The sequence below is a fragment of the Triticum dicoccoides genome, chromosome 4A (genome assembly GCF_002162155.2).
Source record: "Triticum dicoccoides isolate Atlit2015 ecotype Zavitan chromosome 4A, WEW_v2.0, whole genome shotgun sequence".
NCBI lineage: Eukaryota > Viridiplantae > Streptophyta > Magnoliopsida > Poales > Poaceae > Triticum > Triticum dicoccoides.
The window spans coordinates 599,978,518-599,993,038 of NC_041386.1; the positions used below are offsets into that span (position 1 = coordinate 599,978,518).

The following is a 14,521-nucleotide window of genomic DNA, read 5'->3' on the forward strand; positions in this document are numbered from 1 at the left end:
CAAGGCGCGTGGTGGTGCGGCTGGCTGGCGGCGTCCACTCCGCCCAGATTTGGTCCCTTTTGGGCCCCATCTGGGTTGGAGCGGGCCGGCGGTCCGATGTGCGGCGGTGTGGCTCTCTGGTGGTGGTGGCGAGGCATCGGGGGGTGCGGGTGGTGGCGGCTTTGTTGGCCGACGTGCTGCGGTGTGGCAACAGGGGCTGCCCTGACCCATTTGGGCTCGGTCGGGCCAGTAGGGGCCTGGTAGGCCCCTGTCGTCACGTCTGGTCGGCTTCGCGGCAGCGACGAAGGTTGTCCCCTCTCATCGGCTGAGTTGCGGATGCCCCCGAGCCCCTTGGCTCCTCTTCCCTCCTCCAGATCTCGTGTCGGTGGCCTCAGGAGACGACGAAGTTGGTTCAGTGAACGTGGTGGCAAAGGCTGGTGGGCGGCAGGTTGGTTGGTACACTTCAGATCGTCCGGGGTGGTGGTGGTTGTGTTTGGGTTAGTGAAATCCCTGGCGGCTCGTCCAACATCGACGTGGTGCAGCCTGCAGGCGCCGCCGGACCTCCCTAAAGGTCGTCGGGTATACGCCTTCCCCACTGTCCTCTACGTTGTCAATAGTCAAAGACGGTCTTGAAAAACGTACTAGACCCTGTATAGATGGAAGGAGGGAGTATGTAAAATTTGACATGCAACAAATACAAATTTTTAAAAGCCCGTGGCAACGCACGGGCAGTCTACTAGTAAAACATGGCATACAACTACTGTGTCATAGTACAATCCATGTGACATTTAACTTACCTTCGTCTACTAGTATACAAAATATGTTTGGCAACTGGTTGGGTGGAAACTAAGACGCCGATCCATGTGAAAGTTTGTGCCTTGCATTGAGGTTTATGGAACTGCCACAATGATTGTATTTTTACCAGAGCAAATGTTCAATTTTATTTACGGTTATCTTTCGCGCTACAAGATGGATTAGTACTTGGTCCTTTCTACACCGTGCCGAAACGTGGAAGCTTGTGGTATCTATGTGCAACTAGTGGTAGATGATGGCACGTGATACGTACAACTGATTTGATTGACGATCAAATGTAGGCTATGTACGTATGCATATATCCCATTTTTGCCGGTTGCGACCTTTCATTTTTTTTTAGTTGTTGACACTTATGTACAGGAGATTGATACTTGCACTTCATTTAGCAAATGGTTTTTTCCCTAAAAAAAGACGTACCACGTGTAATCGCACAACAAAAGTGATCAGTGAGGGACGACTCGTAGTTATCATATTCGAGAAAAGTCACTGAGGGTGCAACATCGCTTTCGGTGGCAGCAATGATGATGCCTGTGTACTAATGACATCGACGACCATTCGGTCGACTGCTAGCCTCTTTTTGCAATCATGCATGGCATGATGGTAATTGCAGAGGAAAAGGATGCCGAAAAATATCATGAGCAGTGCACTTTGTTTACTACTAATACTCCCTCCTATGTTATGGTAAACACTTGAATTTCTATTTGAGGCAGTTGACTATTTAGTTACGCTTGACCAATTATCTTGTTTGAAAAAATTATAGTAAATATTATATATTTTGTTATATTGTGTTTATTACAAAAAGTATTTGAAACATGACTTCAAAATTTTCACTAAAAGTCAAGTGCCTCAGGTAGAAAAGAGCAGACAATAATAAGTATAAACAATAATATACCTTAAAAGATAGTGGACTAAAAAAGAGGAGATGTTGTTTTTGTAATGAAGAGGTCCATCCATGCAGAGTAGGGCGTTTTGGTGACCGAGCTCCATGAAGCCCTTTATTTTTTAAAAATTCAAAATTCTAACTTTTTGACTTCAAAAAATTCTGAAAAAAAATTATGCAACTATACAAGGATGAAATGTATGTGCGTGTGTGTAAAAATTCAAGATGAAATACTTTGAAATGCAACCTATACAAAAAAGACAAATTTCTGGACTTTGAGGATGAATAGTATCATGTGTTAAAAAGCCTCAGATTTGTCTTTTTTGCACAGCTTTCATTTCAATGTATTTCGTCCTAAAAATTTACACACATGCGTGTTATGCCCCCATGTATATCTGTATTTTGTTCCAGATTTTTTTTGAATTGTAAAAATATGAATTTTCATGAATTTTGTGTTTTTAAAAAACCGGCCTCCATGGAGGCCGAGCTCCAAAAGGCATTTTCGATCCATGCATGATTTTTTTGTAATGAAGAGATGTTCTTATAAACTGTAAGTTTATACTCCCTCAGCCCATTATGTTATTTAGCGTCCAAAACTTGCTCCACGATATAAGCATATTCAGGCAAATTGATTCCTAGGCCCAGCGTTGCTGTCTTCTCTGTCTGCCACTTCCCTTATCCAACCCGCCTCCATCCTCTCGCATTCATATCTGTTGCCCACAAGGTGACTTTACTTCTCTTGTAGCAAGTGATGCGTCATAATCACTTTCGACCACATCGTGCTTTATTTTGTAGGCAACAGTGCCAGAACAAGTTGCTTTTATCTTACTGCATGGTACAGAAAGGCACCATATATTCGAGACCAAGTGAGTGTGTTAGATGAAACATTTCAGTCCATTGGTGGTCCTTTTAGGTATTTATTTTGCTGTCGGGGACACTAGGATGCAATGCAAGCACGCCTTAGCACTAGGACATACATATACAAATATTTGTCAAGTTGCTCTTGCTTTTCACGGACTGCATTATTGCGCCGATAAGTGTTTCTTTGTGTTTTTCTGCCATGTGGGGTTTGTAAGCTCCGATGTACGTCTACTAAATTGTGGCCTTGGCTAAAACCTCATCTTTACTCACTTTATATGTTGGCCTAAACATCCCTTGGTTCTGAATATGATGACCACGGAGATTGCAACATTTCAGTCCAAAAAGGACCACACTTTATATGTCGGTAGACACTGGGTCGTATCCCGGGGGTGAAGGTGTGGGCGCTTCCTATGATTGACGCGCCAACCAAGATGTGTTGGCTGATGTCGGGCTTAAGCGTGAAAGGAGGTGTCTTTCACTCCTCCTACCATGTGTGGGTGGCCGTGTTGTGAGCGGTTGGCGGTGCCTAGGGGCATGGATGTCAAGGCGGAGGTTCCGGAATATGGGCTTCATGGTTGGCTTTCTGGCAGGCTCCATCTCTTGGTCATGTAGGCGGTAAGGGGTGTAGTAGCCGGAGGCTCTGATCTGCTCTGGCAGTGCCCTCTGGTGTGGATGGGTTGATCTTCGTTGCGGTGATGACCAGGACTCCTCCTGGTGGTGTAGGCGACTTTCAGAGCAAAAGCTTCGCATCAACTGACTCCAATGACGACGGTGCCTGTAGGTGCCATTTGTTTCCTCAGGACGTCATCTTGGGTCTCGTTCCTATGCTAGAGTGATGTTGTCTTGGATTATGGGTCACTCATCACATTGTCAGCCGGCCAGGTGGGCCGAGTCAAGGAACCCATGGAGGTTCACCAACGGGCCATCTCAAGAGGGCCCACGACGTGCAGAAAAAACATCCACGAAGACTTAGCACATACTCCAAGACTTAGAGGTCATTTACAACACGTTTTACCTTCTGCGTAGCCGACCTAATTGTAACCCTAGACACCCCCAGTACCTATATAAATCGAGGGGTAGGGCTCGTGGATGACAGACAACGATCTTGTGGTGGATCAACCTATACCTTGTACTCCATAAAAATCAATACAACACAAGCAAGACATAGGATTTTATTTCTTCGAAGAGCCTGCACCTGTGTTAACCTTGTGTTGTTGTTACCTTTGCATCTAGGCCACTAGCTCGGGACCCCAAAATGAGATCCATCGGAATCGAGGCCTTCATAGGTGGCCCATGCAAGTCCCCCTATGTAGTCACTGTGATCTGATGGTGATAAAGATTGACGATCATGTCGGCACTGGCATGACCTTTGTGCTAGGACAAACCTTTGTTTTCGGCAGCATCACCATCTTCGCTAATTCGGCTGGCCGTTTAGGCCTGATCAGAACTAAAACTCCTCGTCGGACCGCTAGATCCGACGACCTAGAGCTAGACTTCTCGAGCTAGGTGTCAGGCCTGATTGAGGAGCAGCGGAACGCACGCGTCCTCATGCCAATGTAAAATCAGGCTCTAGATGAAGGCGATAACCTGTCGTTGGACCTGACCATAAACTCGGACCCGACGACTGAACTTTGGGAGTCAGGCAATTGATCCGGCACCAGGCAAACGCCCTAGATTGATGTTAGACCGCATCAGGGGAAAACCGCCCCTAGCATTGATGTCAGATTAGCCCGAAAGGGAGCGCGAGATGAATCTCCCGTGTGCATTCATAAATTTGGCCGAGGGATCAGCAGCCTTCAACAACCATCGAAAGTTATCGAGCGGAGCCAAAATTTTGCTCCCACCCGCCACCCATCTCTTCGCGTCGATCGAAGGATCAACTGATGGCGCTTATGCCGCCGAGTACAACGGATACATACCGACATCTCGAGAAGCATGGACCTTGGGGGTGGTACCCCGCCTGGGAAAGTTGTTCCAGAATATCACCCACGGATGGTACGCTCCGGCGCGCTTAAACAGCGGGAATATCACCGCAAATGTTATCCAGCCTGGGAAAGTGGGTCCAAAATTTTATTAGCTGAATTGTGTGGATTCTCATATCTGAATATGTGGTGCAGCAAGCTCAGACTTGTACAGTGCAAATCTAGCTCAATCTTTTTTGGTACCTTTCATTTCCGCAGTATCGGGAAGAAGGGATTGTTGGTGTAGTGCAAAGTACTAATAAAGAGGACTCGTTTCTATTAGCATACATGTTTGAGCAGCAGCTCAAGCTTTGATTTTGATTTGTGAAATAACAAGTTTTAAAACCAAAGCCTAGATTTTGATTTGTGCACAAATTAAGCCCGGATACTAGATTATTGCAGAGGCTCCGATTTCTTCAGTATAAAGCCTAGATTTTGATTTCTGGGTACAAATTACGCGCAGATCCTTTTCAGAGTAACAAGCTTTGAATTGTGTGTTCAATTTTGCTAAGCCTCAGTTGACCGAGACTTCGTTATGTCTCAGTCAATGCTACATTCCTTTGATCTTGCATGGAGATTCGTACAAAAAATTTCTTTTCAGTTTTTTTTTCTTTTTCTCCTTATACTATACTATCATCTTACTGAGACCTAGCCACACGCGCCAGGTATAGAAATTTCCCGCTCCCTAGATCTGGTCATCTGATCCAAGGGTCTTGCGTGCTGCTCACAACTGGAGCTTGCGTGCTGCTTACAGCTCAATGTTACCTCTCAAAGATCAAGTGGCAATCAAGATCCGGCTTCCATCTCTCCAGTCGATTCCAGCTCCACCACACTACTAAAGAATTGATCATCTCTTCAATTTAGTGTGCACTTTCTATTGGGTGCAAGCTACACGATAGTCTCTGCTGAGTGAATGTGACTATCCTTCTTTTCCAAATATGTTAGCATGTGGCTGTTGATGTGTGAAAGGTAGTTATAATAAGGAGTAATTTTGTTGTTTCAGTTCCAGCTCAAGCCACTGAGCCCTGGAAGGCTGCAGCTTCTTAACATTAGAAATTAGGTAAGAACTGATTACATGAAGAACTACAATGATTGTTTTTCGGAAAATGATAGGGAAACAATGATGGATCACCCACCGCACTGATAATCAGTGCAAGTTAGGCTGTCTCTTGCATGTTGGGTCTAACCCTAGCTAGCACGAACTAGTTTTGAGGGACAGATCGTAGACAAAGAAAGGATACGCGGAGATGTATTTCTGGCAACAAACCACGACGTCGAACGCCTCTTATCCCTGTCATATATATAGCTGGACAAACCAAAACATATCTGGACTCCTAACCACCTACGTATAACAACCTGGACTAACAAACCAAATCACCGCCCGCTTTGTATCACACGGGACGCAACGCCCAAGCTTCCTTTCCTACGCACGCACGTACGAGCGCCCAGGGACTCGCTCGCCTACGCCGTCCTCTACTACGCGTTCTGACGCGTCCAGCCGCGACTGCTGCTAACTGACTACGACCCAAACATAAGCACAGACTCGACACGCACCCAACGCACGCACACACGCACACTCGCCACGGCGTCTGGCACGACCAACACGCACGCACACACTGGTCACCACCACCGCCGTGTCTTATTCCTAACATTGCATACCAGTTGGAAAGAGATAGGTAATGCAGAAAATTATTATATAGTGGATCGTGCTTTTCTCGCAGGATTTGCACCAGCCCAGAGTTTATTTGAGTGAGCAGCAATAATCATCTAGTGGAGTAGTACAATAATTGATGATGGCCTCAGACTGCGATCGCCTTCGTGCGCTCAAGGCCTTCGACGACACCAAGGCCGGCGTCAAAGGCCTCGTTGATGCGGGTGTCACCACCATCCCCTCCATCTTCCACCACCCACTGCCCATAGAGCACACCGATCATGATCACCACTTCACCATCCCGGTCATCGACCTCGCGGCTGCCACGGGTGGTACTACTACCACACCATCCAAGCGAGCTGAGCTGGTTGCGGCCGTGAAGGCGGCCGCAGAGACGGTGGGCTTCTTCCAGGTAGTGAACCATGGCGTGCCCAAGGCGGTCATGTCGGAGATACTCGCGGCGGTGCGGGGATTCCACGAGGAGCCGGCGGAGGCCAAGGCACCGTACTACAGCCGGGACCTTGGTCGGCCCGTGAGGTACTGGAGCAACTTCGACCTGTTCCAGTCACCGGCGGCCCAGTGGCGCGACACCTTGTACATGGAAACGACGCCGGAGCTGCTGCCACCGGAGGAGATCCCACCCGCGTGCCGGCCCATCGCGCTGGAGTACGGGAGGCTGATGCAGCAGCTGGGACGCACCCTGCTTGAGCTGCTGTCGGAGGCGCTGGGCCTTCACAGTGGCCACCTGGAGGAGGACGCGGCATGCCTGGAGAGGCTCGCCGGCCACTACTACCCGTCCTGCCCGGAGCCGCACCTGACACTGGGTACCACACGCCACTCTGACCCTTGCTTCCTCACCGTGCTTCTCCAGGACGCCGTCGGCGGCCTTCAGGTGCTACTCAAGGAAGACTACTATGGCGGCAACAACAACAACAACAACAACAACAACAACAACAAGTCGTCTGCGGTGTGGGTGGACGTACCGGCGGTGGAAGGTGCGCTGGTGGTGAATGTCGGTGACTTCCTGCAGATCGTCTCCAACGACAGGTTCAAGAGCGTGGAGCACCGCGTGGTGGCCCAGAGCACCGGGTCTCGCGTCTCCGTGGTCTGCTTCTTCCGAAGACAGGACGCGCCCACGTCCACCAGAGTGCTAAGGCCAATCGTCGCTGACGGCGAGGCGCGCTTTAGGAGCACGACGATGGCAGAGCTGATCCAGCACAACAGGGCCAAGGGCCTCGACGGCAGCTCTGCGCTGCAGCACCTGAGGCTCTGAATCAGTCTGATCGAAACTACCTAGCACGTACAGTCTGGAAGATGCATACATATACAGGGTGAGAGGTACGGTCTAGAACATACATGCATACAGGAAGGCAGTAAAAACATAAGCACTTACCGTGTTCACTATACCAGGCAATAAATACATACATGTAAGGGCAGCCTGGTGCATGTAGCTCCCGCTTGCTTGCGCAGGTTCTGACCACTTTAGGTCTATAGTACGCAGCCTTTTACTACATTTTCTACAACAGGCTGTTAATAAATACATACATTTTTATTGAAAAGAGTAATATATTAATATGAAAATGATATCAATTACATCCAGCCTCTGCATTAATAAGATACCGAAAGACATCCAGAATACACACAGCTAAAAACAAAATAAATAAAAAGAGAAATATAGAAACGAAGACCCCGTCGCAGTGACGAAACACTTGGAACAGCAGCACTCTAACCACCACAAAAAACAACACTAGGATCGCAAAATAGGCTCTCCAAAAGCGACGTCTCCAAAAAGGAAACAATGCAGAAGCGTTGTCGTCGCCCGATCAAGGATCTTCAGTGTTCATGCAGAAGAAATACCGAGATCGCAAATCAATGCCTTCAACAAAGCCATTGCCGGGTACAACCAATGAAGGCCAGGCCTTGGGCTTTCATCCTGAAAATCACGGCTCGGTACTCAAGAGCACCACAAAAATGGTTTCCACCAGTGTTGCCGCCCCGTCCTACCAAGGCCGCTGATGCAAGTACTCAACACCCGACACACAGGAAAGACCTGTGCTGCCATTCTTCAACCAAAAATCCTCTTCGCCATTATCAGTCTCTGATCGCAGCCACCATGAATTTCTTCACCTCTGTCAACGCCGTGGAAATATATACTTAATTAGACATGTCCCATGGCACCGGTAAGACGGCGAAGCCTCGCGCCACGCCCTCATGAAGCCTCTCTAGCCGAAGATGAGGGCGCGTACGACCGGATCAATTCCGATAGATATCCACTGGCGCCATGCACGAAAAGCTGAGATTTTTGAAAGGAAGACCGGAACCGGTCGGTGTCCATAGAGGAGGCCGTCATGAAGTAGATCAAAATTTTGGAGCTCGAAGAACAGCAGGGCCAACCACCACGTACCTCCACTTGATCACGATGGGCCAAATCTAAGCAGTGCCGCCCTGCATCCTACCGCAGCCACCATACAGCTGAGGGAGTCCTGGATTAGGGGGTGTTCGGATAGCCGAACTATATCTTCAGCCGGACTCCTGGACTATGAAGATACAAGATTGAAAACTCCGTCCCGTGTCCGGAAGGGACTTTCCTTGGCGTGGAAGGCAAGCTTGGCGATACGGATGTTCAGATCTCCTACCATTGTAACCGACTCTATGTAACCCTAACCCTCTCCGGTGTCTATATAAACCGGGGGGTTTTAGTCCATAGGACAGCATACACATCAACAATCATACCATAGGCTAGCTTCTAGGGTTTAGCCCCTCTGATCCCGTGGTAGATCTACTCTTGTACTACCCATATCATCAATATTAATCAAGCAGGACGTAGGATTTTACCTCCATCGAGAGGGCCCAAACCTGGGTAAAACTTCGTGTCCCTTGCCTCCTGTTACCATCCGGCCTAGATGCACAGTTCGGGACCTCCTACCCAAGATCCGCCGGTTTTGACACCGACATCCGCTCGAGTAGGTGTAGAGAACCACCGCGCCGGACCATGGCCCACCAGTCACCGGTCCGCGCCGGTGTGGCTTTAGGCCAGATCCGGCCGCCGCAACAAGCGAGCACCACCGCCGCGATTTCCCCCACGCCGCCGCAACACCCACGCAGACATCCACGCCGGCGAGCCGCCACACCATGACAATCTTCACTAGTGCCTCAGGCCCGAGGAGGCCACCCTCGCTGCCCCATCACACGAGGGTAAGAAGACGCCCCGCTGCCGCTGCCGCCGGTCGGGCTTTGCGCTTGAACAGTGCGGCCAGCTCAACCCGCGAGATCCTGCCGTCGACGTTGGCATTGAACATCCCGAACATGTGTTCCATATTGTCCTCTAGAGATGATCGTGTATGGGGGAGTGAGTCATCACCCTGGGCAGTGGACGGTGGTGGCCACTTGGAGGAGCGCAGGCCGCTGCGACCGTGGGAGAACAGTGAGCGCATCATGCCCATGCACAGATGGTTTCACAAAGCGATTGTTCTAGTTTGATTTTTTTGTAGGGCCCAATGATGCCATCGATCATTGCTTCTCGCCACGGATGCTCATAGCAAATGTTCGACGAAATGCATGAGCGAAATGTAAGTTTTACTCTATTAAGCTTAGGAGACCGGTTAGAAACGCCAGTTCTTAGAGGAGGATATATACTCTGCTAAAGGATACTCAACAATTTTATCCTTTAAATTATAGGGGTCGGTTAGAGATGCTCTGACACAAGCCATCAAGGAGTTGGGTGCAGCAAGCGAAGTCTTTCATTCTTACTATCCTTAAGGTATTGACGGGCACTGGTGTTGTTGAAATTGTCCATCTCGGTAGCTGACGCCCAAAATATCTCATCAAACACCTCATCGATTATCCTTTGATCCTTCTCAAATACTCCATCTATGCCCAGTCCACGGGTTCAGTATATAGCCAAGCAGGGCCGTCTCCAGGAATTCGGGGCCCCGGTGCGAAAAGTAAAATGAGGCCCCAAAAAACATATAATAATTTAAGCATAATTACTTAACTATATAATTTTAATTTATGTTATTCCGTACAATGTTTAGAAAATTCTCAAGTATCAATGCAAAATACTAAAACCAATATGCTCACCTCATGCTCTATTGGAAAGTTTCATCTGTCTTGTGTTCCTTGAATGAAGTCTTCATAATTAATCTTCACCAACATATCATTTGAGCGAATTCTATTAAATGATAATAAAGAAAACCTTCTAGAGAACTTGTCATAAGAACCATGCTCCATATATTCTCTTTTAGGACCCTTTTGCAGCAAAGTATCAATCTTTTTAGGATCAAGTCTGTCCCCATTTCTAGGATCAAATATATCAGGCGAAACATAATTATTCATGTCATCTGATTAGGGTCATGATCTTCATCAGCAATATTGCCATCAGTACCTTCGTCAATTTTTGTAGCGGTAGCCTCAACCGCATGTACATTATCACCATGACCATGATCACCTTCATGAATTTCTGCAGCGATAACTCTACCTCTACTACATTATCATCATGACCATCATCAATATTAGCATCTAGATTTTGATTTTCAGAATTAGTTTGAGGTTAACAAATTTATCAAGGGCACCCCTTTGAGATTGAGCATCTTCTAATTTCTATTCCTTCTTACACTTTAAGGCACCAGAATCATACTTTCTTCTAGAACTGGAATGCATGATTTTTTCTGTTTATGAACCAAACAAAAATAATATCATTTCATTTGAACTGATGAACTCACATATATTATAGTCTTGTAACTTGTATAGATAGTTAGAATAAGACAGAACCTTGATTTTGGACTTGGACGACAGGACGAGCAACTATTGATGATGGTCACAGTAGTGTATCAATGCATCTGAACTTCAACAACTAGACAAAAAATTGTGTCAGAACCTCTTAGTAAAATCTTAGTACAACTTTGCAGTTTGTATTAAAATTAAAGAAAAGAGGAGGAGCGTAGGGCACCGGTTGCGGTTGGCCGTTGGCCTTCTGTTCGCCGGCGCGGCGGCGTTCGACGCTCGCAAGTCCCATGCAGTTCCGCTTCTGCCCGTCGCCTGGCTCCAAAGCGATCTCCACCGAGCCGCCGATTCAGTCGTCCCAAAAAGATCGATCGCGCCGCCGCAGAGAAACGAGATGGAAAGCGAAGAGAGATTAGGGAATAGAGAACGGCAGAATACATACACGTACTGCGCTGGGGCTGTCCTTTCGTCTATGATCGTTGGGATCGATCCACGCGAGGATGGGCAGCGCATATGGGTCGAGGCCTTGAGCGGACCAGGCCCAGGATGGTCAAATCGAGTGTTTTCAGCCTTCAGGTGACACAAGAGGCAACGTAGTGCCCAAAACTGATTTTTTTTCAGACTACGCATACAGGTATATGGACCCTGATCGGGGGCCCCAGGATTTTGGGGGCCCTGGCCCTGTGCGAGTGCACAGCTCGCACAGGCCCTTCAACGGCCCTGTAGCCAAGGTTGGCAAGATATACCATTTTACTAAGCCTGACCTTTGTGGCGAATGAGGTAAGTTTTGCAGACTCACTAAACGCCATGCTAAGCTAAGAAAGAGGCCCAAGCTCTTCCAAACTACATCAACCACCATCCATGTTGGCTGAGAATCCACATAGTGTCCTCAAAGTCTTGAGACCACATAAAGCCATGGGCATACTAATCTGCATGCATATGAATTGGTTGTAGGCCATAAGGAGAGTATATATGTACCTCTGACCGACTCCATCCTTCCCTACCATAGCAAATCTGTTGATTTAGGTACTTGAATGAAGCGCATATTGTGTTGGATTTCCCTTCTCGCATGCAATATCTTTCTATTTAACTGTTTGCCAATATTTATATTCTCCATTTATGAGAAGATCCCACAGGAAACAAGAAATTAATTGCAATTGATACGGACAGATCTTTTTTTGGGAACCTTGATACGGCAAGTCGGCATGAACAATATTCCTATTTCTTCGACCTTCTCGACCATGGTCTCCATCTCTCTATATATAGGACGAGTGCATATGGTAGTTGATTAGAACACATATTCACAACACATATCAACCAAAGCATCCATTAGATTGTTGATCTTGATGGACAGTCACACCAATCACACACGTGCAGCAGCCATGCTGCTACCTCTACTGTTTCTCGTGTGCTTTGCTCTTCATGCACAATGTAAGTCGCACGTCTATCATATATGCCACAAAGCTATTGCTCCTTCTCTTGTACGTTTTCTTCTTGTTTCCTATTTGACTCAAACTTTGTTTACTAATACACAAGTGGGAACTACTTGTGGTTTCGGTTTTTCACTCCGCAGGCCGGATCATCGAGGGCATGGAGAACGACAAGATCAATTTACCGACTGGACTGTGCATCCATAGTAAGGGCTGCTCGGGTAACTGTTGCTACTTGTGTCTAGTGCTGGAAGATTGCTTTGTATCAATGGAGGAGTGCAAGAAAGCGTGCCAAAAAGACACCCCTGCCATCTTTAACCATACATCCCCATCAATTTGAGTTTCTCCTTTTTAAAGCGGCAATTAATTGATTGGAAGAAGAGTACTTTGTTGTGTTCTTTTGAAGCCGATAGTTCTTCTCTTATAAAAGTTGTCTCAATGTACGTTGGAATCAACTATGTAATTGTTTTTCAATATCTTATAAGGCCCCACCATGGAACATTCTAGCTATCATTTTTCTTTTGTTTCGTTCACGCTTGGTTGTTCACGTCATTGTTACTTGCGTCAGCACAAAATAATGAAGTACATGAGCAATGCATAATTTTGAATGACGGGTCAAACGATATCAATGATGTATACAAATGGAGACTTAACGGAGATAGTCACAATGTGGTGGAATTGATGTGCTAAAACTCTAACGCGACCCCTTAATGGTCTGGACCTTTAATAATCATAGGTGAAGCTCTTCTCCATTGCCAGATGTCCAATTTTCAGCGCACTCGCAGATAAAAAAAGCCACTGCAATCGCTAACATTGCCGAGCGCCAATGTTATCCTAGTGGCCTACAAGTAGACACTCTATCGGTAAACAATGAATTTCCATCTATAATCATTTCACCCGCAGATGACATGGATACATCATTAACGATTGTCTCCATCCCGAGACTTTATAATGTGTATTTAAGAATCGTCTTCATGATATATCTGCGCCAACTAGGTGTATATTCTTACTGTGCAACACCCGAGCATGGCTTGCGGTTGAATCAGTAAAAAAAACTAAGTATGTCTATTTATAAATACCCTATATCAGCCTCAAGGAGTTCTAGCAATCACTATAAACCACTAGAAATGTTGCAACTTCCAACAGTTGGAAAGGACATAAAATAAGATTAGGTGTTACTACTTTTGATGTTTTTGTTTGCACCGACGTTGTCGCCAAGACCTAATCCTAACTTATTGCTACCTTTAATTCCCATATAATATTTGTGGCTCATATCTTCACATCAATTCTTTAACATTTAATGATGCATTAATACCATATAATTATGTAGTTCAGATCTTTGTGTGAATTCTTAAGCAAGTAATTATATTTCAGAGTAGTGTACTGAGGTCAAGTTCAAAGATACACTGAGCTTGTCTATGATGTACTCTCCAGTACAAGACACAGATGCATCATGCAGTAAATTCAGGTCAGCTGGATTATATCCCCCTTTTCATTCAATCTTGACTTAATGCATAATTGATGGTATTGCTCCGCCTTATGTCGAAGAAGAGGGAAGCCTTTCATGTTCAAGCCCTGAACATAATGAGAAGGATCGCCAAGATTACTCAATAGATCTTGTAGATCACTTTTCTGCTCAAGGTGGCAGATTCAGTAAAAGATTAAATGATATGGCTCCCTTTTTAGAAATATCCATTTCGTACTGCTCCAACATACTACAAATCTATTATGCACACTGTTAATCAGACAGAAGAGTACACCAATCTCTCTCACTTGCGCTGGCGGAATTAAATGATTGATCATCCATCTAGCAACCCCAATTAATATTGATAAGTTTGTTTTGGAAGAAAATAACATATTATTTAGTCTGGTTAACAAATTGATCATGCTGCTCAGACCCAGGGTTTTGGTTACCGCTCGAAATTTCGAGATTTACCACGGTTACTGCATATTTCGGTCCCCCTCGGTAAATGGGCATTTCGAGCAAAAAAATCGATTTTTTCAAATTTTTTGAATTCAAACGCTCAATGTATAGTAAAGTATGGCAGCACTTGATAGCACACATGTAGACAACGTTCCACTAGCTAGTAGCTCTTTTATGATTAATATAAGTTCAAGTTCTATCTATATCGATCTATTTTGAATGAATTTGAATTCAAAATTAAATTATCAATTTCGTTCAAAATTTGCTCGAAATTTCGTGGTAACCGTGGCAACCAATTTT

The 14,521-nt window shown here is 46.1% G+C and overlaps 1 protein-coding gene and 1 long non-coding RNA gene across 2 annotated transcripts; both read left to right on the forward strand.

The window, feature by feature from the left end:
* Positions 1-6,224: 6,224 nt before the first annotated feature.
* On the forward strand, positions 6,225-7,665 carry LOC119287201 (1-aminocyclopropane-1-carboxylate oxidase homolog 1-like). Its single transcript, XM_037566729.1, has one exon. It carries the CDS (start codon positions 6,285-6,287, stop codon positions 7,416-7,418), a length of 1,134 nt encoding a protein of 377 aa, XP_037422626.1. The 5' UTR covers positions 6,225-6,284; the 3' UTR covers positions 7,419-7,665.
* Positions 7,666-12,163: 4,498 nt separating this feature from the next.
* Positions 12,164-12,778, forward strand: LOC119289322. Its single transcript, XR_005141479.1, has 2 exons — positions 12,164-12,298; positions 12,441-12,778. It is a non-coding gene; the product is annotated as an uncharacterized LOC119289322 (long non-coding RNA).
* The last annotated feature ends 1,743 nt before the right edge of the window (positions 12,779-14,521 follow it).

What these genes read in the sequence shown, in the direction of transcription:
- LOC119287201 (XM_037566729.1), top strand. Translation starts at nt 6,285, where the DNA reads ATGATGGCCTCAGACTGCGATCGCCTTCGTGCGCTCAAGGCCTTCGAC.